The 17,783-nt window shown below is 38.8% G+C and overlaps 1 protein-coding gene across 2 annotated transcripts in view; it reads left to right on the forward strand.

The window, feature by feature from the left end:
- cdkal1 (CDK5 regulatory subunit associated protein 1-like 1) overlaps window positions 1–17,783 on the forward strand; it is a 381,323-nt gene that overhangs the window by 149,089 nt on the left and 214,451 nt on the right. For both annotated transcript variants that reach the window (XM_088326179.1, XM_088326180.1), the window contains one exon: window positions 4,990–5,093. In XM_088326179.1, the coding sequence (XP_088182305.1) occupies window positions 4,990–5,093 (104 nt within the window). The remainder of the gene's footprint in view (window positions 1–4,989; window positions 5,094–17,783) is intronic.

The following is a 17,783-nucleotide window of genomic DNA, read 5'->3' on the forward strand; positions in this document are numbered from 1 at the left end:
TATGGCGGATGGAATTGGAAACGCATAGTCATGATTAAATGATACTGTAACTGTTCTGCCTTTGACAAACATATAGAGTGGTTTTCGAGTGCACTCCTTTGGTTATCATGTTAATTGTTTGTTGCCAAAATTAATTTTAGTTGTGAAACCAGATATATTATTTATCTTTATATTTATAATATTTTGATTTAAATGCATTTATTTATTATTTACGAACCCTCACTTTTAATATTGCTTAAATTTAATGCGTCTTATTGTCCAGTGTGCCTTATAGTGCGGAGAATACGGGACATTTGACCCTGCTTTTTATTAGCTGTATCCAGGCTAAATGTTCCCAAAGTTTGGAAGTTTTGGCACATTTGTGTATGTTACCACTCGAGTCAGAGACGCGATTGCGTATGAGCGTCAGTTCTGGCAACAATAGTTCTCATTGTCGACTTTTTTATTATCGACTTTTGTTGACAACACTGACTAATTGTTGCAGTCCTACCAAATAAACATATGGTATGGACAAAAAATGTTTAATATGGCCACCAACATAGTTTATTTTTTAATAGGTATTCTATTTGATATATTTGTAATTTTTCCATTTACATTACTTAATAGAACAAACAAAAAGGAATTAAAACCTGTTTATTCCTTCAACAATCAATCCGGCTCCGGCTCGGTGCCAACCAAGTTGAGCTGCACGTCGGGCATCTGTGTTTATTGGGGGCACACTGCAACACCGCCTTTCTACTCCGGCTTATGTCAGAGTGTCGAGTAGTTGTCGCACTTCGTTGGGGGTGACGGGGATGTCGAATCTGCCAATGCGTTGCACCGATATTGGGACAAATGCTCAGCAACAGTGCACTCACATAGTCACCATGCACACATAGGCAGAATTGCTCCATGTAGCAGACAAAAACACTCACACATAGAAGCCAGTAGAAGACTGTCTCTTGAGATTAATGTTGGTGTGATCCACTCAGCTGGGCCTGATCACATTAAGATGGATGGACCCCCTGGTGGTGGCGGCGGCTGTGGTGTACGTCTGTGAGCGAGTGTTTGCGGGGTCCCATCTGTCTCTGTTTTCTCCACATCGAGGTTACGTGACCTAGCTGCCAACTTTAGTGCCCTCAACCGGGATAAGCAACACAGTGAGTGGCGGCAATGGACCGATTAAGACTTGACTGTTTTTTGACTCATTTTTTTGCCTTTAGTGACGTGCCTCTTCGCATTTTGTTTTACGTTAGAAATGATTACTCATGCACTGTGCAAATCTGGCACTTTTTAGAGTGTGATTTTAAACAATAAATAGGAAATGTGTTACTAAGACTAGGGCTGCAACTAAAGATCATTTTTATAATAGATGAATCGGTTGTCGATTATTATTTTAACCGGATTTCTTTAAAATCATTTTAATTTCCTCTCCGTTTGGCAAATGTTAAAATTTTGTACGGATAGGAAAATCGTACAAACAAAACAACAGAATATTCTATAAAATAAAACAATTTAAAAATATCCATGTTTTTGTCAATTAAATTGATAAAAATAGATAAGATATATGCTATACACCTGCAAACATGTAAGATACTCTTCCTATAACCGTCAGACAGTTTATTATGGGTATGCGAGTTGAAGGAAATGGGTTTTAAGTCCGAATTTGAAGATGGAAAGGGTAGCAGAACTTCGGAGGTCAGTTGGTAGTGTGTTCCAGAGCTGGGGGACTGAGAGGCTGAAAAGCTCTGCTTTCCTTGGAGCTGAGACAGGCAATAGGTACCTATTGCCTGTCTCAGTGGAATGAAGGGAGGAGGAAGATCTGAGGGTGTCAGATAGCGTGACAATTTCTAAGAGTGAGGAAAGGTAGGTAGGGGCAAGGTTATGTATTACCTTATAGGTGTACAGTAGAGTTTGTAGGTGATTCTTTGGTTGATTGGTGAGCCAGTGGAGTTGTTGAAGGACAGGAGTGATGTGCTGGTGAGAACAGGAGTGATGTGTTGGTGAGAGGGGGTTTTTGTTTTAATGCAGGCAGTAGAGTTCTAGACCTGCTGAAGTTTATGGAGGTATGCCTTGGAGAAGGGAATTGCAATAATCAAGGCAGGAGGTGGCAAGGCTATGGACGAGGATGGCGTTGGTGTGGGAGTGTGGGAGGGGCGAAGACAGTTCTTGGAGCGCAGGTGAAAGTGAGCAGACCGGTTAATGTTATATATATGCGAGTGGAAGGAGGGTGAGCTTTCAAAAATGACAGTAGTTTTTGGATGTAAAGCAAACCCAATGTCCTCATAAAGGATTTGGTGTCCCCTCCATCATAGATAATGGAAATAAGTCATTTAAATATATTTTATGACATTTTTCTGACTTTTATATGACATTGTGTAATATATGACCATTATCAGTAAGGAAACAATCACTATATCTATAATTTATGAAAAATACTAAAAATGTTTGTGTGCTGTTTGTCCTCGTACAGTGGGGGTGTGCAACTCTTGAGCGCACCCAGTTTTTTCATAACTGTTTGATATTCGAAAATATATGGTTTTTGCAGGAGCCGCAAATGCTAACTTTTTCCATCGCCTTCCCCTAGTGATTTAAAATGACATCACAATTACAATTAAGAGGTCAGAACCAATCATAACTCTGTTTCCGAAAGCAGCCGAGCTCTGAATTGTTTTGATCTAAGCCCTTGATCAACTGTCATTTTGCCTTTAGTATTTGTCCCTCAAAGTCAATGTGAATAGTGGAAATGTATCAAAGATAGCATTTGACCATAAACACAAAAACAAAACAATCAAAAGCTCAACTTCAGAATAAAAGTATTTGTAAATCTTGACTGGTTTTATCTGAGATACTCTAATGTCATGTTCTGTCAACAGCAATTGGTAAATATCCACCTGCTGAGATAGATGAAGAAAATTAGATTTTGTTCATTAAGTCATATTCCTCAAATATTGGATTAATGATGTTGAATGCGGGCAGCACGGCGGGACAGTGGTTAGCTCGTGTGCAGGCACAGTTCTAAGGTCTTGGGAACCTCCTGTGTGGGTTCAAATCCAGCTACCGGACTTCCTGTGCGGAGTTTGTATGTTCTCCCCGTGCTTGCGTGGGTTTCCTCCGGGCACCCCGGTTTCCTCCCACATTTCAAAGACATGCATTTCAGGTGGATTGGCCGGTCCAAATTGTCCCTAGGTGTGAATGAGCGAGCGAGTTGTCTGTCCCTGTGTGCCCTGCCATTGGCTGGCAACCAGTTGAGGGTGTCCCCTGCCCACTGCCCGATGATTGCTGGGATGGGCTCCAGCACCCCCGCGACCCTAATGAGGATAAGCGGTGCAGCTAATGAGATGAGATGTTGAATGCCCTGTTAAGGACAAATATACAGTTTCTATTTTTGAAGAGAATGCTTTTAGTTCTATTTAAAACTGAATACTTGGATGAGCAAAATTAAGCATTGCAAAAGAAATTCAATATGCTATGGCACCTTAATTTTAGTTAGATCATCCTTCTATGGTTTATCTGAAACTATACCGGGAACCTATTTTCTCATAAGACCGCATGTAACGTCATCACATTTGTTGTTACAAAGCAAAGCCTGTCTTGTTAATAATCATTAGTTGGCTGTTTTTGTCAAGGTAGATTATTCAATTTCAAACACCATGTAAAAAAAACAGAATACTTCCAATCAGTGTTTTTTATAGCAGGGTCATAGTGGGCTACCAACAGAGGGCTCTTTCATACAAAACTAGGCTGAAGTCAATTATTTTGTTTCACAGTCAGGGTATTTAAGGACATCTTTTTCATGCTGCAGCATATTTTGTACTTAACAAATGCTAGGGATCATTGCTTAGATTTGCATGTCGGATATTAGGCTTAACTGGATATAATCCCATGTATGTCTTTTCTGTTTTTTCCTAGAACATATTTGCCACACTGTACATAGCTATCACGTAGGGCTATTAATAGATTCTTATGAAAGGTGTTTTTTTTACTGTTTTATTTTTATTTTTTTCATTATTGCACTTCCTCTTTTTTGATTTTCTTGCGTTTTTCACCATTTTTTTAACATTATAAACTACTTTTCTTTTTCAACAAATGTCTAACACTGGCCTCTTAAATTCGATTTACTTAAGGCCTGCGGGAGTTAGGGTCCAGGTTAAGCGGGGCCTCACCAGTTTTTAGACTACATAAAAACTTTCCACTGTTGTCATCTTTTTTTATCTACCCTGGTCAAATCCTTCGAGAGGGGTGACCGACAACAAGACAAACACATACAAAAACAAAGAAAATAAAAAAAGGGAAAAAGTAGCCAAAAACTCACACAAAAATGTTTGGACCATGATGGCCAACCCAAATGCCCAAACACCTAAACAAGTTAAGCACCTCGTACCCAAGTTGGTCATGCTTTCGTCCCTCCAGATGAAACGGGACACAAGAAAGTGGCCATGTCACTCGAGTCAGGGTGACACAACACACTCTTCTCTTCAACAGCAGGGCCCGACAAGTTTCACTGGTTTACCCCTGCCGCATCATACGGGTGCCCTGCCCATCCCTTAGAAAGCGTCCAAACATCCCACTATCCTTTCACAACACATCTACACTCATTCCTATCAAAATATTTGCCTACACAATATAAAATCTAAAGATTAACAGGGAAACAAATAAATTAATAATAAGTAAAAACTAATATAACATAGAAAATAGAATATATAATGATATGGACTATATGAAAGACTTGAGAAACCAAATACAATATGAGTAGCAAAAATGAAATCTAAGTCATTTGTTCTTTTTGTCTCCCCCTCTCTGTGGCTCTGTCTTTTGATCATGCAGACATTGCAATTGTGGCTGCATTTGTGTGTGGTGTGTTCAGAATTTTTTAGCACTATGTCATAATCATGCAGGCCGAGAGTTTGAGAACCTTGGACAAATATAACCGATATAACTAAGCACTATAACTGTTTTCCCCCATTCGTATGCTAATAGATGCTCTCTTGTTTTTCGCTACCTGCCAAGGTGTCTGAACGCATGCACCTACTGCAAGACGAAACATGCCAGAGGCGACCTGGCCAGCTATCCCATAGAAGAGCTGGTTGAGAGGGCTCGACAATCTTTCCTCGGTGAGTTCACAAAAATCATATGTTTAACATACTTTCGCGCCAGCGTTATTTGTTGATTTTGGTGTGCGTGTGGCTCCACTATCACGCCGGGAAGGTTTTATGAACACATGTTGATGTTTTTTGTTCCCGCTCGTTGGGTCCATCCAGTTGGCTTGGTTTGATGCCAGATGAACAGCTGCCGTGCCCTGGCATCTGTTCCTTAAGAGTAGACTCTCTGCTTCCCTACTGCACAGTAGGCAATGCTACAACAAGACCCTCAGGCGAGGCAGTCAAGGGCAAAGCTAACCTATTGACAACACAGACACTGGTTTTACTGCACTGATAACTGTATAAACAAAAGCTAGAAGCCTGGTCACAGAAACTCAAAACTCTATAGAGTCCAAATAATGATTGAATTTTCATCCATCCATTGTTATTTTGTGAATTGACATAGGTGCAGTGTGATCAATTATACCTCATTGAAAGATAATTATAGTCATATGAGGATGGTCATATGAATATGGCATTTTCTTATATTTTCATTATCAATCTTATTTGTAATATCCGCAGTGCCATGTCTAAATTTGTTGTAAACAATGGCCACTACATTGTTATCGATGACAAGACAGTTCTAATTCTTATTTCTATAATGAAATAAGAAATCCCTCTTAAACTACACAAGATTATTTAATTTTGTTTTTGGTTCATACTTTTGCTTATTTTTAGAAATAAATTCTACCAAGATCTGAAAAAAATATGCAAAATTATCTACCATCTTTATCGATGTGAACATTTTTGTTAAAGTATAAATTTAAAAATGGAATAAAAATGTACTTGTAATAAGCGGAATTATCAGCAACTAGTGTAGGATTTTTGTATATGTGGCTTCAGTCAGTCAGTCTTTCGAATTGTTATTTTCAGCGTTCTGTGTTATTATTTTTGGCATTTAGCCAATACTTTCATCATTCATGATGGGACAAACAGGCAACTGCTCAGGACAACAAAATAAGCCCAGATTGAATTTATTTCAATTTTTTCGCAGCGCGACCGCATTATCCACAGGTCTTTAAAACAACCACAGCAGTGCCCGGGGGTGTCCATTCAAGGGCGAACTTACCAGCTGGCAAGGCCTCAGTGTAGTTGTGTGCGTGCACTCATGTAAGACTGAAGCCTCTGTAGGTTGAAGTTCTCGTGCCCTTTACACTTTTTTGTACAGTTGAGGCATAACAAGCAGCACTGGTTTTCTGGGTATTACTTTCCCCAAGACTGTCTGGAATGGTATTTTTGTTGCACCTTGTGAAAATGTGTTCAAGTCCATAGAATAATCTCAATTTTTCTTTTTCGGCAGTAGAAATGAATCTACCAGATTAAATGGCGCACAACCCAAAAATAGTCCTTTTTTTATATAGTTCATATACAAGGTGCACCGGACTAAAAGGCACATGTAATTAACTACAGTAAGAGCTAACCAAATCACATTGTATACACTTACGATATGTATTAGTGAAATGATTAATTCGTTGAACAATGACGCAAACCCAAAACTCAAAATATTGTTTGTGACAGGAATCAAACCCATTCCGCAGCATTGAGAACGCGGAAACCTAACCACTGGAGCACCATTGGTACAGATGACACACAAAAGGGATGATTTTATCACATTATCACACTATTTTACTCGCGTTGCCAGACACAAATGTTAGAAATTTCAATAACCACAAAGTTGTCCTAAAATATATAAATCTGATGATTTCACATTTATTTGTATCTTTCAGGAGAAAATTGCTAATTCCTCCGTTTTCCATCATTTATTTCTGGCAACAAGAGTTAAAAAAAACGTGTGATAATGAGAACAAATCTAATGCCTTTTTCATTTGTCATTCGTACAGCTAGAGGTCAAGGTGTTACGTTTCTGCATTCTCACTGCCGTGACCCGGGTTCGATTCCCGTTCCATACAATGTCTTGGTCAGTGACATTTTTGACTTTTCAATCAATGCACAAAACAGTAGTGCTCTGTAAAAGCTTGTGCAGTAACACATACCTATAAATCTTGTATGCATTTCCAAGCATAGCTACCGTATTTCGAGGTATATAAGGAACACCGGGTTATAAGGCACACTTTAAAATTGATGGCCAATTTTGGTTTGTTAGTTGCAACGTATAGTCCAGAATATACTGAAACCTTTTCAATTTTAAGAGAAACACTTACCTTGAAACATCATGCAGGAAGTTTAGCTTCAGGCCCAGCTACGTTTGAGCATTCCGTTATTCCACAGGAAACATGATAACAAGTGGCGGTTGTTGTTTTCATAACACAACAAAGGGAAGTTGAAGTTGTGGCTCCCCTTAAAAACAAGTGGATGTATCACCAAAAATACGTCCGTTTTAACGACATATGATAATATTTTACAGTTTGTATTGTGTCCTACAATATGTTTGAATCTAAACATGAGATTACCCTCGAGGTTTTCCTTTTCCTTTCATGTGTGTGCAAAAAAGATTTAGTTCCTCAAACCGTGATCATTTACCACAAACGCACTAGCACCCAGGCAGGTGTCATATGCAGGTTCCTTTTGGGTTTAATTGCTCTTCGCACCTTTCTTCCATCTGTTGAACAGGATTCCTTTTGGAAATGTTTTTTTGTCAAACACATGCACTGTATTGGAAAAAAGGCACTTTGCACAATTTGGAATAATTCCTTCCATCATGTACTCTCACTCTGATGGCAATTTTTCTTTTCTTATTTGAATCAAATTGTAACTAATAACATAAAGCTTGGGATTGGATTTTGATTTGGAAAACCTCACCAGCAAGTGGAAATGCTGATTTTGACTGGCAAGCTTAGCAGCTTTAGAAATTGACTGAACAGGGAGAATAACAAAGAACTGATGCATGATTTTTTAAAATTGTGTATTCAAAGATGTCTTTCGAATTGTTATTTTCCGTGTTCTGTGTTTTTATTTTTTGCGTTTAGCCAATACGTTTTCATCATTCAAGCTGCGCCAAACAGGCTACTGTTCAGGACAAAAATTCTCTAAACGTATTTATCTAGTCGAGTGGTAATTTGTGAAGGTAAACATTAGTTTTGTTGATAATTTGTCAGGTTAAGTCAAGTCACATTTATTTGTATAGCCCTTAATCACAAAATGTCTCAAAGGACTGCACAGGTTACAGTTACACCATCCCCTGATCTTAAACCAACATGCGGGCAAGGAAAAACTCAGCACGAGGAAATTAAGAAACCTGGAGAAGAGGCCTCACAAGTGGTAATCCCTCTTTCAGGCTGTCCAGGGTGCAATAGATATAGCATTGGGTCACAGTACACAGAATATAGTTAACGTCAATACAAGAAAACCACAGGTAAATAATATGATGAAATTTGTGCAGAAAGAGTATGACAGCAACCACGCTTCAAGCCTGTAAAATAGTCCAAAAAGTTCACAACAGCAAGGACGCAGCTTCCCATCTCTGCCAGCTGGTCGATGCAGGCGTTGTATTAATACAGTAAGATTTAGTTTTAGTGCTTGAAATGACTTGTTTTTGGGTGAACATTTGCAAATAAGTGATATCATTTGACAAGCAATCTTGAATTACTTAAAAACAATTTATTTTTTTCTGGGGGGATATGGGATGTGTTCCCAGTGATACCTTACCCCAAAAATATTCAGTTCTTAGATTATTCATAAGCATACTGCATTGTACAAATCGGTTAAAAGAAAATCTTGCAATCTTGTAGTTTTATGTCAATGTTATTTTTCTTATTGACTATGACATTGTTTATTATAGTATTACTATATTTTATCTTATTTTTCTTACTACAAAAACATCTTTCAAATATTGCAATTCCCACCATGCATTGCATTTTGAACAGTTTGAACATTTACTTAACGCTTCCTAACATTTTTACAAAATAAGTCCACACATTCCAAGACACCTCGAGACCCTTGTATTCAATCTTGCTCACATGTTTTATTTTTGTATGTGTTTATATACGACCTTAACAGAATAATTGCATTTGTAAATAAAAGTTCCTTATTTTCTGTAATACAATTTTTAAAAAAATCCAACATTCTGTACTAATTATCAATCAACTAGCACATTACATTTGATTATTTTCATACTGCCGAATAGTTTAATATTTTGTGATATTCAAAAAATTTTGAGATAGGATATTTAAGTGTATGCCATGATCAGCTAACGTTTACTAGTAGGCTGTTCAACAATTCAGCAATGGAAAAACAATGAAAGGCTTGTATGTTTTAGTTGATTTATAATGAAATCAGAATTTATTACGTTTTTTTTTTCTTCTCCCCCAAGCGTGTGCTCTTTAGTATAAATCTTCATAAGACTTTGGCCATTCCCTTGTGTTTTGTATTTTCAACCAATAGCTGACTCAAATAGTCGGGACACCATGTACCAGTGTGATATACCTCACTCTATCCTCATAAACTCAGCGTTCGTATAAAAAGTTTGAAATATATATATTTTTAATCGCATTGCAGAAAATAAGGAACTCAATCACAATATTCGAACTTTCTAAGACAGTCCTGTATGTCTCATCTCATTAGCTGCACCGCTTATCCTAGGGTCGCGGGGATGCTGGAGCCCATCCCAGCAATCATCGGGCAGTGGGCAGGGGACACCCTGAACTGGTTGCCAGCCAATCGCAGGGCACACAGAGACAGACAACTCGCTCGCTCATTCTCACCTCGGGACAATTTGGACTGGCCAATCCACCTGAAATGCATGTCTTTGGAATGTGGGAGGAAACCGGAGTGCCCAGAGGAAACCCACGCAAGCATGGGGAGAACATACAAACTCTGCACAGTAAGTCCGGTAGCTGGATTTGAACCCACACATGAGGTTCCCAAGACCTTAGAACTGTGCCGCACAAGCGCTAACCACTGTCCCGCCGTGCTGCCCAGTCCTGTATGTCATAATCCACAATTTTCCAAAAGAGCTGCAATGCAATATGACTTATTTTGAGATGTGACTTGTACTACCGTAATTCCCACAGTATAAGGCGTACCAGAATAAATTGGACCACCAGATTATTAAATACAAATCGCACCCACCCCCCAAATATAAAGAAATAAATTGGTGCTCTGTACTATAACACGAATAAAATTGAGACAGCAGCTACCGTGTATATTACCGTAGGGCTCTTTATACACTTACAGTATACATTAATGCAAATGTTGATCGGTTGATACATGTCGATAAACAAAATCGCAAAACATTGTATGTAACGGGAATCAAATCCAAGTAATGGCGGTGGGAGCGCCAACACTTCCCTATTCTCTAAAATGTGTTGGCGAATAAGTGGAGAGACTGTTTAATCAGAATGCACTATGCAAATTGTATGTCACATGCTCTAATGGTAGAGTATCAGCGCTATTACCGCCACGATTCGTAATATACAATATTTAGCGATTTTGGTCAGGGATATTTATCGATTGATCAATTATTGCACAAACACTGCACTAATACAGTAATACACCGGAAAATATTGTATAGTAATGCATACCTTAAATTATTGAATGCATTCCAAATATTACCCCACCATATTCTGCCGTATAAGACATACCAGGTTATAAAGGTTCTTAGGTACGCCTTGTAGTCCGTGAAATACTGAACATAGTTTTCCCATTTTTGGGGCGGAAATTCACCTAATGCAACTGGATAATTTCCATTATTGGGTAAAATGAAATAACGCATTTCAACTAATAAACACTCAACTAGCCCCCTGGCTCCTGCCGTCCAATCAACGCAAATGTCCTGCGTGCCCGCGTTTAGACTTCCTTCTTCTGTCATTTCCACATGACTGAACGATGGGTTTCCAAACAGCGAGAACGACACCTTTTGTTTCCCTGGCATCAGCTGGATGGCATTTGACAGATCGTCTCAGATAGATATGTGGGCAAGCACACCGCCTAGCTACAACATCTGTGACAGGTGTCAGCTCCTGTTTCTCTGGCGCCGCTGTAACATGACACTTGGGCAGGCAGGGCTGCCAAAGTTTGCCAAGAACAATCCTCCACGGGTCAGCGCTTCCACCGCTTTTATCGGAAGGTTTTGATTACTGGAATAAAACACCTGAATTACACAAAGGTTGTTTACTTGAGTTGAGCCAGTCATAAAATTGCCGTGGTTAGGGATCCTAAATGCAGCGCACGTCTGCCGGTGTGCATATTCTGCCAAATGCGTCTTCTTTGACGTGCAGATGACAGATTGTAACGATTCCAATATCGACAGGGCCGCATTGATCACAGCTGAGTCACAAACACGCTCTGCTTATTTGTAATAACACGGAAATCTGCCGAGGTTGCTAAATAAATTCTCTTCCAAGTTATTATCGTGAGCTGAAGCTCTCTCAGACAGCGAAAATTGATTTCTGGAGAGAAGCTCCCACAGGCTGAGAAGCTGTTATTTTCAAGCAGGAAAATGTCTCTGTGTGTGTGTGTGCTCATCCATGTTCAGATGTAGTGTGGTCTCCAGGAACAGTTTTTCATTATGTGGATCTTGTGCAGCCACAATATTTGAAACCACCCCAATTGGATTGAATTCAAAACATGCAGAGGGAATCGCGGTTTGCGAGATTTCATGAATTTGTACAGTGTTTGACGACGTGAATGCACCATTCCTCGGACAGTAGTCTGGTAGCAATTTTCTCAAGACACATTTTATCGACCCGTGCCTAGCCATGTTAACAGGTGCAAACCCCCAGAATAATTACCTTTAAACTTTTAGAAGTTAAATATCTACAATGAAAGTCATTCAATATGCCCAAATTGAGGGAATAGTCGAGATAAGGATTATGTTTTTGGACCAGTTTAGGATTTGTTTTGTAATGGCATTTGGGAATAACCCTATTGAAGGGGTCAAGCACAAGCAACGTCATCACGCAAAATGATATCATTTAAATAATTTCAATTTTGACATGAAATAAAATATTTTCCTTTTGTCACTCACTACAGTCAATGACATCGCTCCAAAAATATGCTTCATTGCTGCATCTCATGTTTACAAATTGTGCTGTTACATTGTTTGCTAGAAACATGCACACTACAAATTTATAGATACAAATGTGTTTTGTTTGTGGTAGTTACATAAATTACAACAAACATATTGCAGAGAAATTAGTCAAGTTCGTTGGAGATTGGTTTGCAATTGTTTCTGGACTAGAGGCCTGAAATAAATTTTGCCAGCTATTTCATTTTCATTAACTCAGGAGGTAGAGCGCTCGTCTTGGGATCAAGGGATCCCAGTTCGAATCCCGGCTTGTCCGTGTTTCATGTCGAAGTGTCCTTGGGTAAGACACTGAACCCCTAATACCCCCAATAAGCAGGTTAGCGTCTTACATGGCTGCAATACAAGGCCGCTATTGGGAAATGTGGAGCACATTGTAAAGCGCTTTGGGAAGTAATTGACTTGAAAAGCGCTATAGAAATGCAGATCATTTCATTTCATTTCAAATAAGAAGCTCGGGTCTTAAGAGGTTAAAAGAAAGAAAAATGTACATATACAAGCAACATTTGACTGTAAGCACAATGTGCCCACATTGCAAGATGAATTATTTTGGGTATAAGCCGGAAATGTTTTTCCCCAAGCTTTTATCCCTGCGGCTTATGCAATGATGCAGCTAATTTATGCATTTTTTTTTTCCTAATGACCGCCAGGGGCGCACGAGCAATAAAAGTAATAGTAAGACACTCTGAATATATGTGTCGAGGGAGACGCAAGTATATAGTAACACACGTTGTGCATGAATAAAACTAGCATGAATAGACCCTCATCAATGAAAAGGTGTAATTTGAAAGGGAAGAGCTGACTACCTTAATAGGAATAATTTTACGAGTCTGGTCATTTGTAAAAGGAAACAATGTGGCCAAACGAATGGATTAAAAAAAGCCTCGTCCAACGAAGAAATGTAAAAGGCAGATTCCTATTTATCTGTTGCCATTATCGTGTGTTTTGGAGTCAATATTTTACAAGGTTGGGTTCTATGAATTGTCCTTGATGTAACTAAGGCATTTTTGCGAACATCCAAAGAAGTTGAAGACGGCCAGGGGACATACTGGTGAGTTCCCTCGGCTTTATTGTTGTTTCAGACTGATGGCGATGTTTCTCTGATCAGTAAATGGTCATTATATCTTAAATCCCCTAAGAGTTTAAGATTTCCTTCGCTATGAGGCATAATGTATTTCAGCTACTGGTGATATTGTTCAGACGCGTATTTGTTTATCAAAAGTTTGGCGGCCAACTGGCGGGCTGTCGGAATGTTAAAGGGTTAAGGTACCGTATATTATAAGAACTCTTTCTGTGTACCGCCTTTCATTGTAAATATCTCATGTTTCAATGTGGGCACACTGAGGCTTATCGTCAGGTGCGGCTTATGTATGTACGGACTGTTTTTCCTTTGAAAATGTATTGGGTGCAGCTTTATAATCAATAATCCAAATTTTACTGCACAAAATAGGGAAACTACTTGCTGATAATAATAAAAATAATAATTTGCTTATAACTTTTTAAGGACACCTCAAATGACACACCCCACTTTAAATTACAATGTCTCTGTGTCCTACTTGAGACACTCAATAACTGGAACCATATACCCAACATCTTAATCCCAAACTTACTTTGTTTTCAAATGTTGTGCCCTTTGACATGTTCAACTGCTATTTGCATCAAAACGTTTGTCCCAACCCAGACAGAAAGCCACACACTTTGCCAATTTGGAAAACACGGCTGCTGTCTCACCTATCACCCCACATTATGCATAACTGTTGTGTGTGATTTGTGCCTATTGAGTCAGTGGGTTGTTAGCATAGGACCAAGGTGACATTAAAAAAATAAAAATATATATATATCAGTTTAAAGTCCAGCCAAAGTATCGTCACGTTCGATTTCTTTCTTTACTGGCCTCTCCTTTGACCTCCTTTTAATCGCTCCATGGGCTGGACAAAAAGAGAGCACAGAGTAGTGTTTGTGCGTGTGCCTTTGTGTGTGTCTGCACTGTGTTGTCCTGTGATTAAGTGCCAAGCTGGCAGCAGAGTGCAGTGAATAGGGGGCCCCTTTCACACAAAGAGAGCAAGAGATCGGGACTACGCACACTCGCACACTTCGGCCTATGCCAGACTGCCGGCCACCAACTGCACACCTGGCATGCTACTATTATGTCACCAGTGTGCGAGGTGTGTACGTGCACGCGGGCATGATTGTGTCAGTGCAGCAGACACCATCTGCTCTGTCCTCCGTGAACTTGAGTCCACACCTTTTTCTCTTGTCCTTTTTCAAAGTTCATCGGACAATTTGACTTCATGGTGTCTAGATTTAATATTATTTTGTTACTTTTTAAAAGGGTCATATACACTACCTTTCAAAAGTCTCGGGTCACTGGACAATCATGTGTTTTCCACAAAAAAGTCACTCTTGTATTTAGAGTATGAGTTGTACAATGACTATTTTTTTTTGCCGGTATAAATCTTTTTTTCTTGTTGGCTAGTCTCAGCGATTGCTTTTTGTTTGCCACTCTGCCCTGAATGCCAGCATCTCTGAGTCGCCTCTTCACTGTAGATGTTGACACTGCTTTTGCAGGTACTATTTTGGTAAGCTGCTAGTTGAGGGACTGCTATTTCTCAAATTTAGGCCCCTCATGTACTTGGCCTCTTTCTTGGTTGTGCTCACTTTTCTCTTTCTCCTCTGGTTGGAAAAGTGATTCTAAATTCAAATAGAATCACTGCAAATGGGGGGCACATATGACCATGTTTTTAAAAAATAATTATTTTTTATTTTTTTAAATAAAGTGCAGTTGCACTTTCCCTATGCTAGGGGGCAGTGGCATTTTCTTTAACAAAGTGTGCGGAACGGCAATGTTTCCCTTTGCACTGAGCATGCATGCTTTGCTCATGTGCTCAATGCAACACTTGTGGACACACAGTGCAGTGGATTCTCTGGTGATACCATGGAAAAATAAAGGCAGTGGGATAAAAAAACTGGCTGATAGAGCCGAAGAAAGAGGAGAAAGTAAAGTCTCCCTCCATATTGGCTTGAATCAGTATCATCTGTCACTGGTAGCAGACGACAATGTCATTGTAGATTGCTAATATTGTTTCTGTACACTAGATAGATGGATAGATAGATACTTTATTCATCCCGGTAAGGAAATTCATACTTCCAGCAGTATCCTTGTGTTGATTATTAACAGGATGGCCTCGGGGTGCTGTGTTTGTAGTTTAGCAACAGCTAAACAACTAGTGTGTGTTATCCCTGATCAAGCATTTATTTGTTGTGCATATCGTGGCACTGCTACGTAAAATAAGAAACACTAAATTTACTGCAATTGGGGAAAGAAATTAAGATGCTGAAATAATTGTTTCTGTTATTTATTTGGTAAATAAAATAAACTTGTTAACACACTTGTTTTTGGTCTATATAGTTTGTCTTTCTGTGAATAAATAGGTGCCACGTTGTGTTTGTAAGGTTTATTATCGCTTAATAGATAAGGCAATTGGCTGAGGTTGAGGTATGTCAGTGCAAGAAAAAAGAACCATCATGAGAGCAAAGCCGATACCATTTGCAGCTTGGACTTTGAAAATTAAAACCTATCCCTCTGTCCAATGACACAGTTGTTAAACATACATTACATTTCATTTAATATTGTGCTCCTGAGTAAATGTTAATAAGCTCAATGTTAGTCAAAAACAGTTTAAGGTTTAAGTTTTATATTTTTAATTTAGATACACTTTAAATCTTTGCTCTTACAGTTAATAAAGCAATGTTTTGTTATACGGTAAGTTGGTCTATATTTCTTTTTCATTGTCTAATACGTTGATAAGAATACCGTGTTATGCTTTAGTGTACAATTGTATAGATACAATTTAGTATTTATTCACACGTTGGGTTTAGGGGCGCGAGATTCTTTTCTTTCTCGTGGGGGCACGGAAGAAAATAATTGAGAAGCACTGGGTAAGAGCCTGTTTGTGCTGGGAGTAGTAAGAACCGTTGTAGGAGATCTTCAATTCATTGGCAATTTGTCACATTTCATCAAACAAGAATAGACTGTCGAGTTTCACACGAAAGTTATCTTTTTTCAGCCATTCTGAAAGTTGAATCACAACCACACATGATGCTCCAGATACTCGAGCACCTCAAAGGAAGGGCAGTTTTATAGCTTCTATAACCAGCCATTTTCTGTTTTCAGCTGTGTTAACATCATTGCACAATGGTGTTCTAATCATTCCCCTTTGCCTTCTAATGCAATTATCAAACACAAATTACTTTAAGAACACTGGAGTGCTGGAAGTGGGCCTCTATACACCTTTATACTGCCCGAAGATAGCTGGGATGGGTTCCAGCACCCTCGCGACCCTAGTTAGGATAAGCGGTGCAGATAATGGATGGATGGATGTTACAAAAACATCATATCTAAAAATGAGCAAATCACCTGGAAATAGGAAAGGGATGACCGGTTGAAGCTAAATGCTTATAATAATAACTTTGGACGCTTCTTCTATCAATCATTCAAGCTTAATATCATGTCATTATAACAGTCATGTCTTAGTCCATTCAGAAATGATTACATTGTTTGAATCACAATGTATATTTTACAGTTTTTGATTATTTTTTTCCTCTTCTATCTGCTCCTTACTTGTTAAAAACAATACATGTCTAAAACCTGAGACACGTATTTATTTTATTATGTAAATCAAATATTACAGACAACCCTTTTGTTATTCTCTCACCTCTTTGTTTTGTATTATTTTGTTTTAGGCATTTATATTGCTGTTCAACTTTCTCCATCCTCTGAAACCATGTAGGCTGAGGGCTGTGTGGGGGAGGGGAGAGCAGTTACGCGTTTACCCAATAGGTGGCAGTGCAACACTTGGCTTTAAACATCAAACCACGTGCTCCCACACTGAATTTGTAGTTGTCTGTCAACCCTGGTGGGATTTTGCCTGTTAAAATATGAAGCTCCCCTCAATCCCCTGACTCATATTCGGCCTTATGATCACATCACTCTTGCCTTTGTTTCCCCAATTTCATTTAAGTGTGTGGTATATAAGTTTGCTTATTAGTATTATTGTCAGTTCAATTTTAAACAAGTCCATTGTACTAAATGTTACTGATTTTTCTTTGTCATGATAAACAGTGTTTCCAAAAGAATCGTGTGGGACCCTGGTGGATCAAGACTGTAGGGCGGTCCGGGGGCATGCAACCCTGAAAGAAAAATGGATACATTTTAAGTTCAAACACATCAATCTGGTGCAGTTTTAGAGGAAAATCAAGAAGCTAATTCTATGATGAATGCGTGTCCTTTTGGGAGAATGAATCATAAATACTGTTGTTATGAATGGCAGTGACACAGCAAACAAGTCACACCCATGAAGCATGGTAAATGAAACTGGAGTTTAATGCAAATAAATATATATCTGCTTTACATTTAATGATACAAAAAAATAATTAGTGTTGTTCTGATGCCTATTTGTACTGAACAGACCAAATAACCAACATGAATTTTCAAATAAAATTAAACGTTACCCTCATGTCGTTGATTTGATAAATTACAGTAATTAATATCAGTACCGGTGCTTCTGGGATTGCTGCTATGACAGATGCCGGTTCTTCTTCATACGGTTTACAGGAGGTCATGGTAACGCGCAACTCATGATCTACAGTTAGGGCCCGTGTCCTCCAAAGGGTTTTCCTAC

Source organism: Urocampus carinirostris, chromosome 2 (genome assembly GCF_059441175.1).
Source record: "Urocampus carinirostris isolate Australia breed hairy pipefish chromosome 2, RoL_Ucar_1.0, whole genome shotgun sequence".
Taxonomy (NCBI): Eukaryota; Metazoa; Chordata; class Actinopteri; order Syngnathiformes; family Syngnathidae; genus Urocampus; species Urocampus carinirostris.